Source organism: Brachyistius frenatus, unplaced genomic scaffold, assembly GCF_029030835.1.
Source record: "Brachyistius frenatus isolate BFR_SWC_R1_liver_20210118 unplaced genomic scaffold, ASM2903083v1 Contig_166, whole genome shotgun sequence".
Lineage (NCBI taxonomy): Eukaryota > Metazoa > Chordata > Actinopteri > Embiotocidae > Brachyistius > Brachyistius frenatus.
This window is the reverse complement of record NW_027210765.1, coordinates 658,169-681,964: the sequence shown is the minus strand read 5'-3', so window position 1 is coordinate 681,964 and position 23,796 is coordinate 658,169. Positions and strand designations below refer to the sequence as shown.

The following is a 23,796-nucleotide window of genomic DNA, read 5'->3' as shown; positions in this document are numbered from 1 at the left end:
AGCACACGCACACACAACCTGACTGCAGCCAGACAGCGGTTATGTAGGACACATGCGCTGAAACGCCTTGGACGTACTCTGCATGTCAGGGGGAGAGAAAGAAAAGAAAGAGAGGGGAGAGACGAGATGAAAGGAGATGCAAAAGAGTGTAAAATTTATTAGATGAGAGATGGAATAAAGATGAGCAGGGAAAGAGCTGAGGAATCGCGGGGGTCGGGAGGGAGCGTTAAAAAAGAAAAAAGATGTGGGAGAGGGAAGACGGGGAAGAGGAGCGGTTGATGAAGATGCAGCAGGAGCGAGAGGTGGGAAGTAAATGAGGAGTGGACGCGGACAGCCTGGAGGACAGATTATGCAAAGAAAGAGAGAGATGAGAAGGAGAGATGAAGTGAAGGGAAAGTTGAAGGGTTGGTCAGCAGGTCGGAAGGTGAAAACACACACACACACACACACACACACACACACACACACACACACACAAAAAAACCTTCCTAAACTGAACCGCTTAACCTGAGCTGAAGAAAACACACAGAAGCACATTTGCATACATTGAGGAGCTAACTGCTTTGGTTTCTGTGGAACCAAACTCTCAACTAGGCTCATTAGCAGCGTATACACAGCATCTATGCTCTGTGTACCCAGCCATTGATTGATAATATATTCTATCTGCATTTGTAACCCACATGATAAATAATGATAAATGTCATGTGTTCTGCAGAATCAGTGAGCCATTGAAGCTGCAGTTCTTTCTAACTGAATGAGGATTCTAGTCCAACACACTCAATTAATTCAGTGTAATTCTCCTTTTCAGTCATCAGAAAGCCCACTGACTGATGTGCGAGCTGCTGCACGAACAGACACTTGCTCTGCATTATAATACGCCTGCTCGTTTCAACTTTTGAGAAAGAAGGACGTGCTCAGGCTCCTGTTGTACTAATGCAGGGCCACTGAAGGACACGTGGGGCCCTTTACGATGGCTATCGGAGAAAATAATCCACGGGGCCCTGTTCTGCTGCGCCATTAGCATGCAGAGAATCACTCGTCTGCCAGTCCGACTCGTTTGCCACGCTCTCAGAGGAAGCACATGGCTGTTGTCACTAATACCAATTAAAAGTTGTGACTTTGCCTAAGAAAATGAGGTCAAATTCACGTTGTGATTAGGCTGGCTTTTCTCTGTTCTGCCTTGGCAACCATGGGTCACAGAATGTAAAACTGGCCTCAGGAGGAATTACTTTAAACCGGCCAGCTTGGTCGGTTTACTGGTACAAAGTGCCACTGTGCCAGATGTGGCCGGATGTGCTGCACAACATTTGGATTTTGCAGCTGTATCTAACAGCATTCAAAGTCTTTCATCTGATGCAAAATCACTCATAAATGTAAGTCATTGTTTACCATCTAGTTATTTAAATCTCACATATTTACTAGAAAGTCATGCTTCAGATGGCGCTGGATGATATTTGTTGTTATGCTGCTTTAATATAAATAATTAAGTCTCAAGGTAAAACTAATGCTTGCCTTGTCCTATGTAAAGCACTAGTAATGCTCATTTGATATGGATCATTACTACAGCAGACTTTCAGTGTAGGTGTCTCATTTCATGTCATTTTAGAGCGTGTTGTTTCCACTAAGTGTGATCTTATCTCCCAGTATCGCCACGTATTCATCTCCCTTTTAAAACAAACCACTTTTACAACAGCCTTATCATCACAATGCAGCAAAAATATTATTGGTAGAAACGTCAACTTTCTTCAACTTAATCTTGACTAACTTTTTGTTCATCACAAATTAGATCAGAGTTCAATATCTTGAAATCCATAAATGAAACTGTCACTCAAGTAGTCGGGGGGAGGCAGTTTCTAAAAAACTACAAGAACAAATTTTGACTATTTCTATTGAAGGATGTTTATATTTCATCAAATAGATCCATCTGATATTTCTTCAGTCAGTCATAATCATTCTTATCAGAGTGACGTAACATTATAAATCTCCTCGGAGATACAAAATAAATTTGAAAAGGTTCTTCGTTTTTGTCACTTCAAGGAGGATTTAATAATGTCCTCAAAAACTTATTGTTAAAACAGGATGCTGAGAAACCAGCAGTGTCTGCTTGGAGAATTCAGGGACACTTCCTCCCTCCCTCCCGCTAGCTTGCTGCCTCATATAACTCCAGCCCAAGAAAAAACAACTAATGGGGCACGTATGCAACTGAGAATTGTTTCTAAATTAAACGCAGCATTATGCGCATAGGGCGCACAAAACCCTGACTTGCAAAGAGGCAAACCTTTCCCACTGTACAAGGATTGATTAAACTCCACACACAGCGCAGACATGGCAAGTCATCATTAATGTAACCGTAGTGTATTGTGTTGTTAATGCACACTAGCATGTAATCTTCCAGTTTATCTGTGAAACAGTTTGAAAAAAATACAGACTAGAACTGTGAATATGAGGACAGAGAAAGAAAAACAGAGAGGAGGAGAGAGGAAATGTCAGACAGGTATAAAAAGCAAAGCAAGAGAATGACAAATAGGGCAATGCTGGCAAAAAAAAAAAAAAGAGGGAGGTATATTGTAAAAAAGAGGGAACAGGGGACCAGGTGTACACAAAGAGGAGGGAGAGAAGGGAGGAATCCAATTGAGAAATAAACAAGTTGGGGAGGGGCAAGCAGGATGGAGGAATGGGAGACTAAGAAGTAATAAATAAGGAGATTTCCATGGAGACAATGAAAGTCAGGAGAATGAGAGAGGGGAAGGATGTAAGGGGAGTCTATCGAAGATGTACCAATGAATGAAAAGGGGAGGGAGGAATAAGAAAGGAAATGACAGAACAAGAGTGTAAAAATTAGATGAAAGGTGGAGAAAGAAAGCAGAAAGTGAAGGAAAACCTGCAAAAACAAATCAGTAACACGAGAACAAGGGAGGCAGAAATCAGGGAGGGGAGCGAGGAAGAGGAGACAACGATGTGAAAATAGGGTGAACGCAAACATGGAAAGAAATATGAAACTGCAAAAACAAATCAACTAACGGCATGCGGAGAGACGGAACAGGGTGCACAGGGGAAAGATGAGAAATGACAGAGAGAAAGAGTGAATAATAACTAGAAGGAAAACTAGCGTGGAAGAAAATATGAAATGGAAGAGGGGAGATGGGAGGGAGATAGCGACGGAACAGATAGAAAACAGAGGAGGAATGATAAATGAGAAGAGTTAGGAGAAAAGGGAGGAGAGCGCAGATCAGCTGGAAAAACAACATGAACGACGTGAATATGAGGCTGCGAGGAGGCTTGTCAACAAGCAGGCACATTCAATTATGGGCACGCTATAACACACACACACGCTGCACATCTCCGTGCACGTGGAGACTCAGACTCCAACACACCTGGATTGAAAGCAGCACCCACATACATAAACATAGACACAGGAAAAAAAAACAGGAGGAAATTGATTGTGACAGCAGGAAGTGGAGAGGGCAGATGGAAATGGCTCCAGAGAAAAGGCTTTTAGGGATAACAGGAGGGAAAAGATATAGAATGGCAGAGGAAGAGACGGTATGGAGGAGAATAGGATGGCCATTACTGTACATTCACTTATACTGACGGAGGATGAAATATGGGCACATGTGTAGCTGGTGGTCTTGTCAGTTCTCTCTTTATGACAGTCAGCAGGATGCGTTTTTTAAAAAAAACACATTTTCACTTTGTCATTATCAGCTAATGTGTGTAAACTAATGAAAAATACTAAATGTATCTATATTAAATTGAGTCTCCCACATAATAAACAGTGGAGAAAATGAAGGGGTCTGAATACTTTGGTGGTGGAGCAGGTGCAATAGCCTGCAGCTATGGACTCTACTGGTAGTCTCCGGTTAATTTTTCAATTGTTTTCCAATTTATCGTTCCTCCAAATGATGAGTTCTGCTCGGAAAATACTGACACGCAACTCATTTGTTTTCTATTATATTCCTCTGGGATGCATCCATTTACTATTCCCTTCTGCAATAGACCAATTTACCAACAGGAATTATTTAACTTGTCTCTAATATTCTCTCCAAGAAATGGAAGTAGGTAATCATTAATGCTCATCATTACTGGGAGGAGTTGTACTTCATCGCATGTGAAAGAACAAACAGCAAAGATCCGTTTAATCGGTGTCATCGATTGTCCGTAATAGTTGGGATTTCCTGTACAACATGAGGAATCTGGAGCAGTTCAGCTGAAAATTGAGAGTGTGACAGACCATTTCAGAGTGTGCACTCATGCATGTTTCCCCAATTTTCAATAAGCTTTGGTCTTTGAATGACAATAGATTTCTCCTGGATGAGCAGCAGGAACAAAGCAAAGCAATTAGGATGCTCAAACACTGACCATCTCTCAGCACGTTCCACTGTTGAGTATCTGTTATTAAAAAGCTCTGACTCATTATATTAATGATTTCTATATGGGGAATATATTATTAGCAATGATTTTTGTCTGGCTGTTATGATGAATTGAATTACCAACGACGGTGAGGAGAAGCATCAAAGAGGCAGAGAGCGGGAAAGAAAGTGAGACAGTAAATGGACAATACCACCCAATGCATGAGCGGAGAATTGAGTGGAGGGTGAACTAATAGAAGAATTGGAGAAATGTCACCATAAAATACTGGGCCAGTTTGGGCCCATAATTACCACGGCGATGAGTGTGAGAGACGGAGCGGGGAGGAGGGGGAGGGGAGCATTGGGTCTTACTGAATACATGAGATGTACCCAGAGATTATGCAGACAAAAAGATACACAAAGGACAAATGTGATCGTGATGTGTTCTTTCTGTCAAACAATATACACTCACTCTGCATAGACAAACACACACACAAGCACTGCATGAGTAAGTCAGATAACACTGGTAAAAAAAAAAAAATAATAATAATAATAATAATAATAATAATAATAACACGCACGACCTTCTCACGGTCAAAGATTATTTTGTTGGAAATTACACCCTGTACAGCTGCACGCGTGTCTGAACCTGCGATGCTGCAGGTTTGCCCCCCCCCCTGCAGGTGTGTGTTTCAGGTGTGCGAGAGGTCCGAGATGTTACAAGGGGGCAGGTGAACTGTGCACGCCCCTAACTTTCTCGATAGTTCTGCATTCTGTGTGTATTCTTTCAAAGCTTTAGCATTTGTGCTTTTACTTCTATATAAGCAAAATAAATCCTTCATATACACGTATTGCCATGGTTGCAACGTTACCTTTCACTTTCTTAATTAAAAAGTATGGATTAAAGTATGGAATAAAATATTAAAAAAAAAAAAAAAACAGGTCAAGTCCAGATCATACGAACAGCGTATGACAAAGAAAAATCCTAAATAAATTTAGGAAAAAATGCTTTTTATTGATATCGACTTTTAAGTTGGGATTCAAACTGAACAAACACTCTCTCATCACCGATTATATGGTGACTGACAGTATTGGTAATGGCAATGAAAATAAATTAGATTACAATAGTGATGACTCTGCCAATGAGGGAGAACCGGTGTGGAGTACAGGATGTTTATGGTGTGCAGTTGAAGGTATTTTTATAATGACAGGCGAGACAAACACATTTCCTCTAATTAGGCCCCAACCTATTTTTATAATCAGAATTCTTCTTTCAAGGGATGAGGGATCACACGCGCATGCGCACACACACACACACACACACACACACACACAGCGAGACAGGCAAGCGTTCACACCCGTACATCCACAGCAGCATTGTAAAACATATTATTAATACATTGAGTGACGCATGCAAATGTGTTCCAATAAGAGAAACAAAATAGAGAAGGATGCATGTTGGGGAGGGGTGGTGGAGAGAGGAGACAGATGTGAGTAAAGCCGGTTGACACGTTCAGAAAACGAGACAACTGATTTATGGGATGAATTATGGGATGACGGTTAAATCCTTTTCTGATATTCAAATTTGGACCGATAAGGAAATGAAAGCGAGACGAGAGGATGAAGTGCGTTCTTGTAGCTCCCTGCAGGATAAGAATACTGTAAGGGTTTTCCATTCCCTTGGCGCTAAATGGTTTGGATTATATAAAAAAGAAAAAGTCCACAGAAGAGCACACGACAGCGGGAAGGAAGGAAAGAGAGGAGGCAAAGTAGGTGAGAGGAAAAGGAAGGAGGGAAACGAGGTGGCACGTAACAGGAGGAGGTGGTATAATAGGAACACTGGAAGGAGACAGGAACAACAGGATTTGGCCTCATTAGATGCGTTCTGTTTGTGGAGCAGGAGAACGAGGAAGTAAGATAGAAGGAAGAGGATGACAGGCATGTAAAGAGGCTGAAAAGATGATTGACAGATGGATGAGTGAACTGATTGAGGGAGGAAAAAAATGTGGAAATGAGGTACTAACAAGAGAGACATTAGGCAATCCCTCCAGGAAGACGAACAATTCAAGGCAAATTCAAGCGATATTTGCAGGAGCTCGCCGTTTTTTTAATTCCCGCGATTCGCCCACAAAAAAGGTCGTCAACAGAAGCGTTGCTATGCTCCCCTCCCCTCCCCATATTGTCACTTTTATTAGGTTTTTGTAACTTTGTGCCCTGTGTTTATTATAAATTACATTTATTAATTAATAATAATTAATATTTCTATGATGTGCAGCATAATTAGTATCACAGGAACTGATTACATATCATTGTTTATCAGGTAGTGCTTAAAAATAAAAAATAAAATAAAAATAAATAAAAACATTTCCTCTTGTAAATTTCTTCACACAATTTTACGCAAAAACAACAACAACAACAAAAAAACAACTTAAAACTCTGCAAACAACATCGCAACTTTTGAGGAAATCTGCCAAAAAAAAACCTAACATTTTTGATCACAACAATAACAAAAAAAACTCTGTGAAATCCTGGAGGGACTGATTAGGGGAACAGTGTGATGTTGGCACTGGAGGAAGGAGGAGAGCTTTGGGAAGATGGAAATACACGAACGAGAAAGAGACGGTTGGCGATGACGGAGTGATTCATTAAATACAAATGGAGATGTCTGAAGAGATTGATGGATAGATCAGCAGGTAAATGGAGAGACAAGCAGGGTGATCGCTGCTCCCTTGTTAATGCTTTCAGACAAACATCGCTTTCTTCATTCACTCCTTCACTTCTGAAGCACAGTATGAAGAGAGATCAGATTCCCCCCAGCTGTGCACAACAAAGTCATATTCCACACCCCCATCTTTATTTTACAGGAGTAACGTGATTTCAGGCTTCAGTAAATTGTCTTCATCATCCAGTTATCGCACTATGGGAGTAAAAGGCTTTTCCACTGGTGCTTCTTGGAATCACCTTCACATCGCACAAAGCTAAACTGATCACCCAGCTTATGCGCCGAAAAAGGCTGGCGGATACGGCGATTGTGACGAGTGCCCGCTGAAGAAAAATAGATCAAAATACAAAATGTCAAGTTGCTGCTTTAATACTCTCCCTCTCGCCTTCCTTCCCTCCCTGTCTGCTTGATCCCAAAGCATGCACTCCATTCCTCGCTGTCATCTTGTCGACAGCTGCTGCTACCCCCGAATAACGACATCCATCACTCCTCGTCACTGCCTTCCCTTCAAACCTTTATTTTCCTTCGATGTACCTCCTCTCGCTGTGCGATCCCGTTTGCCTAAACACTGCATTTTCTTTGCGTTGTGCTACGTAGGTTAAAGCATTAACATCTTTTTCCAGCCTGTTCCACCTGAGTTTAAGTGAAGAATGTGAAGCACAGGAACATTTTCAACCACAGATATTACAGCATAGTCGAGTAAATGATCTTACTTTAAAGGTGACATAAAACTACATACTACCCACAGCTAAGACATTTCTAATGTGATTTACACTGTTTGAATCTTTCCGCAGCGTTTCCACACAATGTTTTGCTCCCAGAGCAGCAAAGCTCCTTCACACACACACCGCCAATTAAAAAACATCTCTGCCTTTCTGGTCCTGAGTATTGCATGAAGCTGGTTAATATTATATAGAATTTGTCATATTCATATACATGTTTAATCAAACTTAATTATAAAATGTAATTATTGACTGTAAAACAGCCTAAAATATATCTAGAATTATAATTATCAAACATTATATGAAACCAAACGGGTTTTTTTCTGTGAAAATATACTTATATACCGGTGTTCTGGTGGTCTATTTAATTCATTGGTAAATCCCAGTGTCTCCATTATGCACTAGCAAACAGATCTATCAGGCATCTAGATCAGAAACCTGCCTGAGAGGGACTGTGGTGGTGAGGAGACAAACTGCAAAGACCAGCAGGGTTCAGTTGTAATTTCGTTCTATTAATAGCAAAACACTGCACACAGATTTTTAGTTTACACGTTTTGCTCTACGTAGGAGCTGTTATATTCCTGTTTTCATTGCTTCTCCATCTACATTCAGAGTTTACTTAGTACAGTCAGAAATAACTGATGAAGTTTGAGTAGTTACACAATGGAAAACTGACTGCAATGCGATGAACAGAAGCAGACATTCACAGTACAGACACGGTGCAACAACAGGGGGTGCAACACTGCAAATGCGTGTCATGTGTATCCTCTTTGCTTTCCGGCCAAATGGCAAACCACCCCTTGGTGTGTGAACTGCTGTTTTGAAGCCTCCAGTCTGGCATTTTGGCTCTCACCGTTGTGCTGTTTTGGACTTAGAAATTACCATATTTGGACAAGAGGGTGACGCTGGAGAGGACGAGGGGTGGATCTGACAAAGAATCCAAGGACAATATTTCCTCCCACTTGTCCCTGCGGCCTAACTGCAGCCCAGGCATGTCAATCAAACTAGGTAGGCCCCAGACATCTCTCTGTTTGAGGCCTAATATCTGTATCTATGTTTCCAACTCATGTCCAGTTCCTTCACCTGCTCTAGAAGCTCCATTAAAAGACAAGAAAACAAGATAGAAAATAGGGAAGGGGTATTTCAAGCAAAAGTACTATTCAAAATTCACACGTAACTAAGTTTACATTTAGTTTCATCTTTGAAATGACGGCCGTTGTTTGTGCTGCACATCAAACTTACTTCGTCTGGCCATTGATTATTGATCAGTGGATGGAACGTCTGCTTTGTGTTTCACTCTGGAACTGTTTGACGGCTGTAGTCGTCCTTATGTTGTTTAATGGCGGCTGGTAGACAGCTTATAGGCAAATCACCGCCACTCCCTGACGGGAGTAACGCATTACAGCCAGTTGCCGGTAAAAACAGGGGAAATAAGAAAGAATGATAATCGCACAATCGTTATATTCGTATTACAATGACTATTAGAATATTTGAAAATCATGTCCCATCTCTAATAGAAAACTGTCACATGATTGTTTCCGCTTCTTTTTTCTCCGCAGATACCGAGTCGACCTGTTGGATCTCTGCTTCAGTTTCACTCACCCCTCACTCTGCTCTCTCTACATAAAGAAGGAAAAACTGGTTCCCTGTGTTGTGCTCTTCCATTTCTACCAATTTCATCTCTTTTCCTCACCTCTCCTATTTCTAATCTTTACAGCGAGGTGTATGACCTCTCCTGTCTGATATGCTGTAAAAAAAAATGTCCATGCTTTTCTAAGCTGGAAACATATCTGATACTCCGTCGCTGCACACAGGATAGATGATTTTGGTGCTTTACGGAAGTAGCCTCCTCTACCAGTGCAGTTTGTGACTCCTGCTGCCACACAGCAGCTCTTTCACAGAAATTAACACATTGAGCGAGTGACAGGCAGCTATTTCAGCGCTAACGCCATGTGAGTTTCAGTTCAAAGTTTGATGCCACTGCAGATTCGCACAACAATCTGCTGAGTGAAGCTGTTTTGGGCGTCATGTTGCGGGGTACCTGTATCAGCTCTAGAAAACAGCACAGGAGCTTCTCAGCCAAATTATCCAACTCGTCTCAGGCACCTGAAGTGTCTAAAAGCCTGTAACGGGGCAGCGTTGCCCTCCTGCCCTCCATCTTTCACTGCACCACTCCATTTCTGACCTTGTCCTAGCTCGCCACTGATAATTTATTCATGTCTCTCAAATGTGGCATTCCTCCACCCAAGCTTTTCTGTGCCGATTGTGTTTGCTTCATTCATATTGCATGGTGATGGTGGAAGGGTTGTTGCAGTATTGACCTGTGTATGCGATGTTTCCAAGCTCAACGGTACAGATAAATGGAGCAGGAAGGCGATAAGAAAACAGACGGTGAGGAAGGGTTAAATGGATGGAAGAGGGATAAGGATGTGAGATATGTACTTTATTTTAAGATGAGTGGTAGGTGTGAGGGAGGAGCCACGCAGGGCGAGCTCACGACAGAAAAATACTGGGTGGAAAAGGGATAGAAAGTCCTTGAAGTGGAAAGGTCACAAGCTACTCTAGAGCTATTCCTCCTGGACAGTTTGCAAAGTGAGAAGTGATGCACTCAGAGTGAGAATGCCACATAATGGGATGTTATTTGAACAGCTTTCATGTTTTGGCCTGTGAACCCACAATAGATGTGAATTTAAAATGTATGCTGCGTATTTCAATAGAGCTAAAAATAAAAAAAAATTTAAAAAAAGAAGCTGATTTGTTAAATAAATGTGTTAATAAATTTGGTCTGATTGTTAAGCCACATATACTGTTAATAAACTAAAACAACTACCCCAGGGAGGTAAATTGATGGACTCAAATCCAATTTAAATGAATCTATGTGCACAACAAAAGCGATCATTTCCTCCCCCCCTCTATTATAACCATGACACAAATGATTTGTTTGATTAGAAAGCCACTGGTGCAAGTCCAATTCGATCACATTCAAGGAGTCAAAAATCGCTGTGTTAGGTCATCAGGCAGCACTGGCATTGTTTTATTCACAGCAGCCTCGACAAGTTGGGCGAACAGAAACCAGAGAGTCCAGGAAGTTGCAGCTTCCAGCTGCAGTAAATTTGACATGCAATCAATAATATCACAGTGATCAGCTTCCCTTGTGCTTTTGTGCACTACTCTTCTACGGATTTCTGAAGGAAACGGCACACTTCGCATTCCTTGGTTTTCAGCCTCTCTGTATTGTCGAAGAATTAACTTGTAAGCAGAATCCACTTGTGTTTGCCAGTCTTGGCTGCACCATGCTGCGCTGATGTCAACATCAACTGATTCTCTTAAGATTATCTATTTGCAAATCAAAGGTTTAATTTGTTTTTAGCAGTTTTTTTTATTAAACATCAGTTCAATTCTAATCGGCCAATTTAGAGATCTAAATTGTTTTTCATTACAATTTCATTATTTGTAAAGCACTTTCTAACACTGTTAGGGCCAATAAAAACTAATAGACAATCAGCAAGGAAGCACATAAAAGAAAAGGAAAGGATAGAGGATGGGAGAAGAAGAGATACACGAGGAGAGGAGTGAGTGGGTGTACAGTCCAGGGTGAAGGGCGAAAGGACCCGACAGCAAAAGCAGCCTGGAATCAGACCTCATCAGCCACAGGGAGATTTGTAGAGTCACAATAAACAATGGCTTATATGGTGCGTGGATGTACAGGATGTGTGCCTGTTGATGGATACACACAGCACTAATATTGTGACCTTTGTGTCCTCTCATGTGTGAACACTGTCAGAGTCACTGGTTCTCTCACACACGAGCACACGGACACACTTTCCGTACTCGTTGCCACGCCGAGTCTATACAAAGACCACTGCGGATATGCAAACGTGCAAAAACATTTATAAATTAAATATAACCTAATGCATGAATAATAACATGTACGCACCCCGAGGAATAACACAATTGAATAAACAAAGTTATGCAGAAACCCGCATGCACACAGGGACATCATTTAGAGACCTCACCTGACAGTAAGTGTGTCGACATGTGTATCACAGTTATGAGACCTGGTGTGGTCTGGTGTCATATTACAGATATGACATTTACATGCCACAGAAAGATCTGGACATGCTGGATACATGAGAAATACACATGTCCTTGTTACTAGTACAGAGTTGCATTTGTCCATTTTACAGCTATAATTCAAATTACCAGGTATGTTTAACTGTCATTACCGAAAGACTTGTATGCGTTTCTGTCACATCACTTCACAACAAGTACTCTCAGAAATGTGGATTTATCAAAGAGAGAATAAGGAATTGTTTATTCAGGGTTCTGAAATTTTGAGATGGCGACACACACACACACACACACACACACACACACACACACACACACACACACACACACACACACACACACACACACACACACACACACACACACACACACACACACAGAATGTGTTGCACTTGTTCAAATACACACAAATAGATGAGGACATTCTTGTAACATTCATTCATAAAGCTCCATTATGTGAATTATTTTTTATATCAAGACTGATTGAAATGGCTGCATGCCATGATAAATAGACACTTGTAGTCCAGATCCCACTGAGAATCACCATCTCTCTGGGACTCTGCAACTCTCAGTCCATTGTTTGGATTTTTGTTAGTATGGATGTCTTATACACCCATATAAAGAAGCCTTAATGTAAGAAGTAGACTATGTTGGATATTTCTTTATAAATGCGGAGTCTACATGTGGCAACAAAGATAACTCAAATGTATCACTATGTTGTATCATGAGCCAAATGTATGCCATATAGTTTAAGCTACAGTATTAAACTTAAATACAAGGTAATTATGATTTAGAATATATTTTCACAAAGTCGTCTTAACTTGCAGACAATCTCCAGACCTTGGATGGAGTACTGACCACAGTACAGCAAAGGCCTTCAAGTCATTTCAAGATAAAAGTCTACCTCAATCCTGCCGGTGTCTGGCTGGAAGCCTCTGGATGGGTCTTCGGTCGTCACTCTGCACTGGATCGCACAGCCGTTCACCCGGATCTTGTCTTGTTTGAGGCCGAGCTCTGGCAGGCTGCGACCCTCGCACACGTGCAGCTGGGCATGCACCAGGTCCACACTGTCAAAGAGAGGGAGGCGAAGAGGCGAGTAAATTTACTGGGAACCTGAATATGGTGTGAATAGCCCTTATTTTACCACGATGTCACTGCGGAGGACATATTTTTCCACTAACACAAAAAAAAAGACCAAAGGGCCATTTATTAGATATCAAGATTATTTGGCTGTTCTTGGCCTGAATATCCAATACCTCTTAAACTTTAGTCATATAATGATCATAAAAAAATGATTTTATAAAATCAAAAAAATATCACAAGACAATATGTTCGCTGCTACACATTAAGCGCAAAACATTTTATTTACACAAATCTAGAAATGCATTTTCACCCAGGACCAAATGCATACACCCACACAAATAGCAGTACATTATGTAAATTTATATTCAGTAATTACCCGATGTAAGAAGGACCCTAAACGTAGGCGGGACAGAGAGACTATATTTTCTTCCATCTCCATGAGCTGTAACCCTTAACACTGATTTTGCCTCATTTGTATGCATTTATTTAAATGTAAAGCTCAAATGAGACTCGCTGGGTTATGCTTCATGACCTTGCACAGTCTGACGCACAGCTGAAATGTATAAAACTACTTTGTCCTTTTTGGGCCCATTTTAAATGCAGCAGTGGACAGACACAGTGGGAGGGAACCCATAATTCTTAAATGGCTCTTCTCAGGCGACCCACCCGCTGCCAGACATGAACACACTCAGACAACTAGGAGACCTCTTTGCCTTGAAGGGTGAATGAGAGACAGAAGGAGCACACATTAGCAAACAAGCTTATATTCTGGACACTGTCTTGGCGTCGGTCTCCTAAATGTCTCAATTATTTTGTATCCACATTCTGGACAAACAGAAGGACAATTATGCATCAACCTGGTGTGAAATGTGTTGGTGGAAAGCGCAGATTCTCCGTTGATAACTTGGAACGGTTCGAACGTCATGTTTTTGTTACGGTTTCATGAATATGTCGGAATTTTTGAAAAGGGACAGCTCCACTCGCGTCTTGAAATAATGAAAGGATGAAACGAAATGAGCCACTTTATAAGATATGCCCCCCAACAGTAATGATGGAAATTGTTCTCAGTTTCACAGTATTATATTATCTAATTAGGGATACCAATCTGTAACCAGGCTGAGAATAGTAACTAGTGTTCATGGGGTTCGCCACTTTGCCAGCTCCTTGGGGCTATAGCACATTCATAGGCAGAGCATATGGTAAGATTTGTCTGCCTTTCCTTCTCTGTTGTGAGAAACGTGAAAGTGTTAAATATTTTGGAATAAAATCATGTCATGTATGTCACTTGTAACAACACAATGCTTCATTTGGATTTATTCATCCACTCGTGCAAATTTGCCGACAATAATAAAGAACACAACGTAAAACATGGTCAAAGTATTTGTTGTTCATCATTATATTCTGTTTGCAGTCCAATAAAAGTAACACAGTATTTGCATATTCATGAAAAACGGCACTTAAAAGACAAATATAGGTGGCAAATTAGTGTGTTGTGATGGAAGTACTTTAATATCATGCAAATAAACACATTTCAATGGCAAACGAGACAACAGCAGATTTTCTGAGTTCAGAGTCAAACATTTGCCATCCATACTTAGATTTTCTTTTATTACATATGAATCAAGTTTGGCCTAGTTTTTCTCCCCCTTGCATAATTCTTCTACTTTGAAAACATAAGGCAACACTGATTGAATGAGGCCCCTGGAGGGCTTATGAAATACATTGTATACTAATTTGACTGAAACAAATTAAAGGGCCTGCAGCAACATCTGTCCCTCAGTGCAGCCAGTTACAGCAAAAAAAAAGTCCCTTGTATCATTAGCAAGTTCCTCAAAAAGGCCAAGCTACACACAGGAAGAGGATGAGTGTGATTTGCCTTTGGTAAAGTAAGACTTGCACTACAGCAGATGAACACACTCGTCTACAACGTGAATGTGATGACAGTAAATGTTGCTGGTTGTAACCGCTGGCAAAAGTCAGAGGATTACCCAAAGACGGTGATTAGGATTGACCTGAAACATCTGTAGAGAAGCAGAGCTGGGTGGCATCAGCACGGATGAGACTTGGCAACTGAGACACGGGAATAATGTAGTTAGCTCCACAGCGTGACCTGATACAGTTCTAGATTATATAACTGGGATGTCACAATCTCAGAAAAGATTATACTTCCTCATTTCCATTCTTCAAATTACATTACCATGTCTGAGAATCAGCATTTCTTCCGCAAGAAGTAAATCCTCCCACTGCTATCCAAACATCAAAACTGATATACAGTATTTCTGAAACATTAAACCATTCAAGATGAACATGAGGACAGTTTTTGAAGTTGTTCTATGCTTTAGGATCCTTCACTTTCCTCTTTTGTTGGAGAAAGATTGTTTCCTGCTGCTAGAAGGCAAGACAGACCAAGAACGAATGACCACTCAACCTACATCTAGCTTTACTGACTTAAACATGTTATATATGCCATGTCAGAGATTTATTCACGTGTTTCGAACGAGAAGAAAATCAGGTTAGATATACTGCATATGAACAAAACAGAAATCGAAGGGTAAAGACAATTTACATTATTATTCTACGGATCATAATCAATGGTCCATGCTCTAAAGACGCTGGAGTCCTCTTGGGACACTCTGGACTGTAGTATGTATTATTTATGACTAAAAGTATTGGGTCTTGGAGATTTCAAGATCTTCAGCAACAACTGAACTACGCTGAGATATTAGCAACTTTTGGAATATATTATTTACACACACCATGAATAATAACTATAGCGACTATGAAAGATAGTTTTCCTTCCAAGCCGAAGTGAAGACAACTAGACACCAATATCAAAGTGTTCTCTTATTCCTTCTCATACAGATCTTAAATGTTTATTTAATTAATTGCTCCAATAAAGTTAGTATTTCATTTTGTTTGTATATTTTAAATCAAATCAATCAAAGAAATGGACACCAAGAGAAACACAATAGCTCGGTGTTTAATCCCAGATTCATTCTCGAGTGTTTTACTGTAAACTGAGTTTCCTTTTCTTTATGTTTTGTATTCTCAAACAGTTGATCTTAACTAAAGTTTACAAAATCTGAAAGTTATCGACCTCCACTTCCTTCTCTCTTCATATTGCTTATGTATCCTGTCGTCACACACTCTGCACACAACAGACCGCACATGGCAGTTTAATTATGTTTTGCCTGGAGCCCCACAAACTAAGAAGCACTCCTGAGCTGCGACACAACCTCGCCCAAGGTTTGCTGTGTCAATTAGTTGTTTGGAAATTTGATTAAAAAGAAATTTAGTTAGGAACATGCAGCATGTAAATGTGAAATAATGAAGGTCTTAAAACTAGATTCAGCATCTCTACAGTGCCGAGCCTCAAGATAGCATTAGGTAATAATGCACATCGTGCCTTAAGGGCCTTGTCATTATTGTTGATATGTAAGTTTGGCAGTGCATATATTCCAAGAATTAGCATATAATCAAATTACAACAAACCAAATGCAACACAGTGGAAAAGCTTCCACCTTTTTCTATTATGCAAGAGGGCAAGAAGTCATGGAAGTACAACTTGTAGCAGGTTTTAAATTTGTTTTTGAAATTTCATTTGTTTGCAACTGTTTATTTAGGGTGCACTGCTTCTGAATATTTAACAAAAGTCTCTTCTTTCCTTTGAATAACAATGATCATATTCGATATAACTGCATGTTTATCCCAACCTTATTTAATGTTTTCCTAAAAAACTGATAGAAACTCAAAAATGTCAAACTAAATATTGTGTCTATTATTTGCCTTCAACTTTTTCAGTGTCTCCTACGAAGGTGCCGCAGTGTCTCACTTTGCGGTTTTGATGTGTCAGGGGTGTGAACTTATTCTTTATTTCTGACAATGCTAAAGAAAAAATAACTCCTTTAAGATGCCAAACCCAATATTGCATGTCTTCCTTCCTGCCTGGCATCTCTGACTGTTTGCCAGCTGTGCCTTTGCCTAGCTGAGGGTGTCTGAATAGCTGCCAAATTCAGATTTGATCTCTGACAATCTGAAAGAAAAATGGAAAACCCTCAAGTGTCATCCAGTCTGCTGTTTGAATGTCTTTCAGTAGCTTTTACCTCACAGCCAAATACATTATTTGGCAACAACCTTGCTTTAGGCTACTGATGTGCTCGTAAATATCTTGCATTTGCTCCCCGATGAGATCTGCAATCTGCTGGAGATACACGCACTAAACTGCAGAACCACATGGAGGTCCAAATTATTCACAGCCCAGCATTGGCTAAAGTCCCATATTTTATTAGTCGGATTTTATAGTAGCAAGGAAAATGTCTTTTCAGGAAATAAGCAGCGTAAACCCTTTCCTGTCTGACTGATGTGTGTTGAGAAAAAAATATTTCAACATGGAGACCGCAGATAGCCAAAACAGTCTAGACTATTAAGGCAGGCAAAAACTCGCACAACCAATCTTATATTTCGGTTTAGATGGCTTATCACACATCTTGTGGCACCTTGAAATTGAATGAGGAAGTATGTTATAGTTCTTTCCGACTAGTATGTTTCTGTGTGTTCAATGGCTGTATACCATTTCTGTTTATATCTTTAAGAAAAGAAAAAAAGATTTAATCCAAAAACAAAAAATGTTGTGTTTAAATGTCATTCTTAAGTCGGCCTTATGTTTTGAAGAAAAGTCCTGGTAGAAGAAATCTCAGTGCTAAATCCCTACTTTATGGATACCAAGACAAATCAGCTCACATGGTCTTGGCAAAAGCCTAAACTCCGACTGAACTCACCAGGTCTCCCTTCCAGCAGCTTCAAAGATGAGGAAAACCCTTTCATCTGAAGTCCAGGTCAAGGCCATGCACATATTGTTTATCCACCGATGCAAATCTTTTATGCAAGCTAAAGAAAGTCTTCACGGTCTAACATACTCAAACTGACAGAGGATTTCGTCATGGCAGAACATGACATTGACATTAACTGGGTCAACTTTAACATCTGATTATCAACATGTCATGTTGGATAGTGTAAAATATTCTCATCAAAGACAATGCAGCCCCTTCTTTTTCCAAGACAACCAGCACTATAGCTGAGAGAGGCTTGGCTATGTCAAGTCATATTATGAAGCCACGAACGTTTAGATGATGTACTGAGGGAATTGTGGTTGCTTTTAGTCTCATCTGTGTTCGTTTCCTCTGTCTATTAAATGATATGCCAGTCATGTCAGAGCTAGAGATACTACGCCTCTTTAACAGGTCACAGTTGAAAGACAAATGTTTTTATGATAAGTGTTATGCATATGTAATGCCACTCAAACATAAAAACAATTCAACAGCAAAAACAACTTGGGATTTTGCATGCACAGCAGTGTTTTCCAAATGTTTGTCAAAACCACAGCGGGCATCCACAGTTATTCATTTATTGTCTACCTAGAAAACGTACACCCTAAAGCGTTTTGTGTTACTATGACAACCTGCAACTATGAGCTGTCATGTCATTAGCTGTACCCTACTGCATTATTATTTATATTTAATGCAGTGATATTATAATTTTTTTTCCTTACATTTGGATATATTTGATCACGTATAAATATTAGGGTTTTGAATAATATTTAACATATTTGCGGCGCTCGTCTAGCTTTTGCAACTCGTGCTTTAAATGAACTTGCATTAAAGATTGCTGCCACAAAAAAAAGGGAATGAGTTCAAATCCCTTTGTATCACAGTAGGCTGATCAAAAAAAAAGGCTTTCATATGACCCAAGGACGGATATGCATTTCAAAAGGAGAAATTTAAATTCTCCTTTAAGAGGCGATCATGGCGGAATAACTGCAGGTCATCTCCAGAGTCAAGAGAGCAATGAAGCTTTCATTAAAATGTGATTCTATTAAAATGAATTATCGTGTCTGCCCTGAGTCAGGTTAGATTGCCAGGGTTGAGGAGATCAGAAAAGAGGATGTATAGTGGACTGACCTGTGACTGAGGGGTGAATACCTGCACACACACACACACACACACACACACACACACACACACACACACACACACACACACACACACACACACACACACACACACACCTTCTCATTCCATTAAAGTCTCTGATATGTTCTTAAAAATCTGTAAGCATCGACAAATACCTGAGAAAGTACTCATAGCGTTTCCTCCATGCATGCACGCACAGACATGCATGACTTCCCCTCACTGGACACACCATTAGCACAGTACACGGAAAGTACATTAAGCTAATACTCGAACCCGAGAACACGCACCATCTTTGCACACAAAAACTGTCTCAATCTGTCACGTGTGCACGCACGCACACACACACACACACACACACACACACACACACACACACACACAGAGAGAGAGAGAGAGAGAGAGAGAGAGAGAGAGAGAGAGAGAGAGAGAGAGGGACCATGAAGGCTGAGTCCTAATTGCATATCATTTTCGGTGGTTTCACTCAGAGCTCGTTAGCGAGGGAGAAGGGGGTGGCTGTGCGCCCAGAACTAAAAGTGGGAGAGGAAGAAAGAACGAGCAGAGCGAGGGAAGGAAAGCAGCTTGTTGTGGGAAGAAGAGATGAGGAAAGAACGACGGAACAATACGAGCAAATATGACAAACAGGATGGGAGGTAAAGAAAATGCTCTCCTCCACTCTCGAGATCCAAAAGGAGGAAGGGAATTGAGAGATAAATTATTTTTAAAAAAAATTTTAAAAAAAGAAGACACTATGAAAGCTATACTTTGCCTAGTCACGGTAAGAGAGTGAAAAATGAAGTGAGGGGAAGCACAGAGAGTGGGAGTATGTTAAAGGATGAAAAGCTGGATGCTAAAACTGAAAGAGCGAGTGGGAAAAGTGGGAGTGTGGAAGAGATTGGATTTGGCCTTGCTCAAAAGGAAAGAGGGAACGAAGGCGAAGAGGAGGTGGACGCGAGCGAAGGTGGCGGGCAGAGGCAGAGCATAGAGGGAGGGAAGTCGGGATCGGAGTGGGAAGAAGGAATGGAGGGATAAGATGGATAAATGAGCGGGTGGAACGAGAGGGATAAGAAGGGGGAGGTCCATGTCGAATTAAAAAGGGGGCCGCGGGAGCGAGGAGAAAGGAATGACTCAGCGTACGGGGTGGAAGATGGTGAAACAGGGAGAGAGATAATAAGGACTGAAGGAGAGGAGGAGGAGGTGGTGGTGTAAAAAGAACGAACTTCTTGCGGCAAAATGAATGTTTAAGGAGGAAAAAGCAGCTTAAAGGAATTGGTCGACATTTACAGTAGGTAAATACGCTTAACGGCTTTCTTACTGAGACGAAGATAAGATTGCTACCACTTTGATGTCTGGATGCTAAATATGAAGCCAAAGATACAGCCGCAGCTGGTCGGTCGAGCTTATCACAAGGACTGGCAACATTGAAAAACAGATACCCTGCCCATATTCAATGCATTTGAAGTGAACAAACAAAACGATATGTGAGCTTTAGAGGTACTATGAGGCACATTTTTCTACTTTTGAACCGTCTAGCTGCCTCTCCATGCGAGGCTAACGGCCTCCTGGCTATAGTTTCAGATTTAAAGAAAAGAGATGAGATCAATCTTCTTATCACAGCTATACGAGCCCATTTCCCAAAGTGTGAAACTACTCCTTTAAGTTTAATGTAATTAGAAGCGAAAGGGAGTGTTGAGGAGGGAAGTGAGAGCCAAATGCAGAGATGGCATCCTGTTTACCTCTGTTGCATTTTAGTTTCATTTTCTTCCTTTCTTACAAATTCTGCCTCTTTCCTTCCATTACTGTTTTCCTATTCGCTTCTTTCCTTTTCGTCCTTCCTCCTGTTCTTTCATCTCCCGTTGTGTTTATGTGGCCTCCACATGCAAAACATTTACTCTTTTTGAAGTGAACACTTAATTTTATAACTTCATTAGTGCGCTTGAGTGTTAGTCCACACTGTCTGTCTCTGTGTGTGTGTGTGTGTGTGTGTGTGTGTGTGTGTGTGTGTGTGTGTGTGTGTGTGTGTGTGTGTGTGTGTGTGTGTGTGTGTGTGTGTGTGTGTGTGTGTGTGTGTGTGTGCGCTCATGTTCCGCGCAAACCACGTCTCCGGTAAATACATTTTTCAAGATGGCTCCGGGGCAAGTGGTAGAAAGCAAAGTAGAAAAATATTTCTCATTTCGGCAAAACTAATGCAGACTCTTGTCTACTAAATGTGCACACACATATCGCACACACACAAACAAACATGCACACAAAGACTCCTTGTCTAAATAAATGACTGGAAAAATAGCCAACACGCTTCCGAGTGAGGCCTGCAGGAATGGAAATGCAGAAAAACAGAGTGTAACAGAGAAAGTAGTTGCAATGGATGGCGAGGGAATAGCCAGACTGATAAACACATACAAAAGGCAACAGAAGAAATCAAGAGGGAGAAAAAGAAGAATAGGACCTGGGAAAAAAGGAGATCCAGAGAGAGAAGGGACGAGGACAAAGAGAGATCGAGGAAAGTACGAAGGACAGATGGAAATGACAATAAAGAAGGGGGGAACAGAGCAAGAGAGAATATGAAAGAAAAACAAACAAAGATTAAGCAAAAGACAGGCAGAGAGGACAGCGAGGAGGAAGCCATCAAGCCTCACATCTTATTTTGTGTGAATTTCATTAGACGGTTTTAGACAGCAAACAAGAGGAAAAAGAACAGCCTGGGCAGAGGAGGTGAGATATGGAGAGTGAGACAGGGGGGATGAGATGATCAGTTTGAATGTGTGTGGCATGAGGATGGCATTTTGATATCAATTTAACTGGCAGCCACAAGACTGTGCTGCTTGTTCGATACATAAATGAAAACAGAACATGGCTGGAATTGGAGGGCGACATTATATTATTATATGATAATCACAATTTGTCAGTGCGGGGAGAGGGGGAAAAAAATTAGGAGGAGGAGGGATGAAGAGGAGAGACAACAGAGGAGAATTGACTCAAAAAGAAAAGAGTTTCCCCAATTAAAGTAGAAATCGAGCTCATTAAATATATGTGTGAAGAATTGTTTTGTATGCAGGGAAATATAAAGAGGAGAGAAACAGTCGGAGTACATAAGTTGACGAGGACGAGGCAAGGAGGCAGTAGGGAGGGGGGAGTGGCAATATGGCCCGACACAAACACACTGCCCCGGCACACACACACACACACACACACACACACACACACACACACACACACACACACACACACACACACACACACACACACACAGGATCCTATCTGATTAGATTTCCTCTCCTTTTCTCCCCTATTTTCTCAGGCCTCACTATGAGCCTATTAATTAATTCCTGCTTTCCTTGTTACGAAGCAGATGGAGGAGTGAGGAGAGGAATGCAAAATAACTCCGGCGTCCAGACGGCAGCGAGGAGCAAGATGAGAAAGGCCAAAAGGAGAGAGAGACAGTGCATGCAGATAAGAGAAGGTGGAAGACGAGCAGGAAGGTAGACGGAGAGGAATTCAAAACCGACGGCAGAGGGGGGAAAAAATATACAATATTTTTAACAATACTGATGCCCATAGAATATATAACTATGTGAGGTCAAACTATAGAAATGGTCTCATGTCAACTTATACCTGCAGTACATAATATAACAACACCGTTATTCCAAAGAATGAAACTAATTATCTAATAAGCTTCCTCTATTCAGTCGTAGAAGCATGTCAGGGACATTTGAGGAGCTTCAGAAACTTTCACAATGCACTTTACATGACTTGCAATCATCTATTGTTTTGTGGGACCAAACTGCAAGATGGTTCCTATTGTCTATGTTGTGTTTCTGGGGCAAGCAGAGCAAGTAGTAATGTCAGCAGCACAGGCTTTACGGGATATGAGGCCTTCACTTTGTTATTAAGATACACATTACTGTCATTCAGTAGTTTAAACAATTATTATATATTGAATCACTTACTTATCAGAAGTCGGTTTATACTTATTGACTCATGGCTGATTACTCATGAATGGATTGTTTAGTCTATAAAAACTTAAAGGAGTCAAGAGCCCATCAAAATTCCCCTGAGCTCAAAGTCTAAAGCCAGCACGTCTGAAAGATAAAAAATTTCAATAGATGTTATTTATTACATGTGAAACCTTCAGAAGTCCTCAGATTTGACTTCTTGTAACATGAAACCTATCAATAGATTAATGAGTCTCTTCGTGGCAAATGGTTGACCTCCCCGAGAAACCTTTTTATTTTATGATCAAATAAAAGAAAATGCATTAATATTCAAATTATTTCAAAAATATTTTCAGCCTCGATTTGACAGCCATGCATCTTTAGAGAAAGTTGCTGTTGTGTCTCCAGTCACGTCCCTCACACTTCCCCTCTTTTACACTTAACATTTTAAGAAAATGGATGCAGAAAATCTAAATTACATTTAATACTCCTTTTTTTCAAACATAAAGTGTCACCGTTGGTGAGATCACAAATCTAATTACAATACATCGTGGATTTTGCTTGGCTGCATGTAAAAAAAATCAGTAGGCTCCTCAAGTAGAAGGTTTACGTGCAGCACTGTAAGTTGTTACGGTGCTGCACACAAACCTCTCCATATGTCACAGCAGGTGTTTGGACCATCAGCTATCAAAAGCATCAGATTTGATATCACTGACTATTTAAGTTTCTGCAAGCAGCACATCGAGAGACAAGAGTCTCTCTTTATTTACATCTGACTTGTATCTTAACATTTAACTTTGCAGTGCACTGTGCTTGAAGGTCCTTTTGGGGTCTAGTATGAGTGCGAGCCTGAGCACATACTGCCCAGATTGATGTGTAAAATTGATGTGCTGAGGAGCATTCAAAGACACCACGCAGGTTGATTAAAGTTAGATATTGACCTGATGTCTA

General features: G+C 40.7%; 1 protein-coding gene across 1 annotated transcript in view; it reads right to left on the bottom strand.

The window, feature by feature from the left end:
* Nucleotides 1–23,796, bottom strand: part of pcxb (pyruvate carboxylase b) — a 285,890-nt gene that overhangs the window by 181,876 nt on the left and 80,218 nt on the right. Inside the window, exon 11 of the mRNA XM_069717004.1 lies at nucleotides 12,769–12,931. Within this exon, the coding sequence (XP_069573105.1) occupies nucleotides 12,769–12,931 (163 nt within the window). The remainder of the gene's footprint in view (nucleotides 1–12,768; nucleotides 12,932–23,796) is intronic.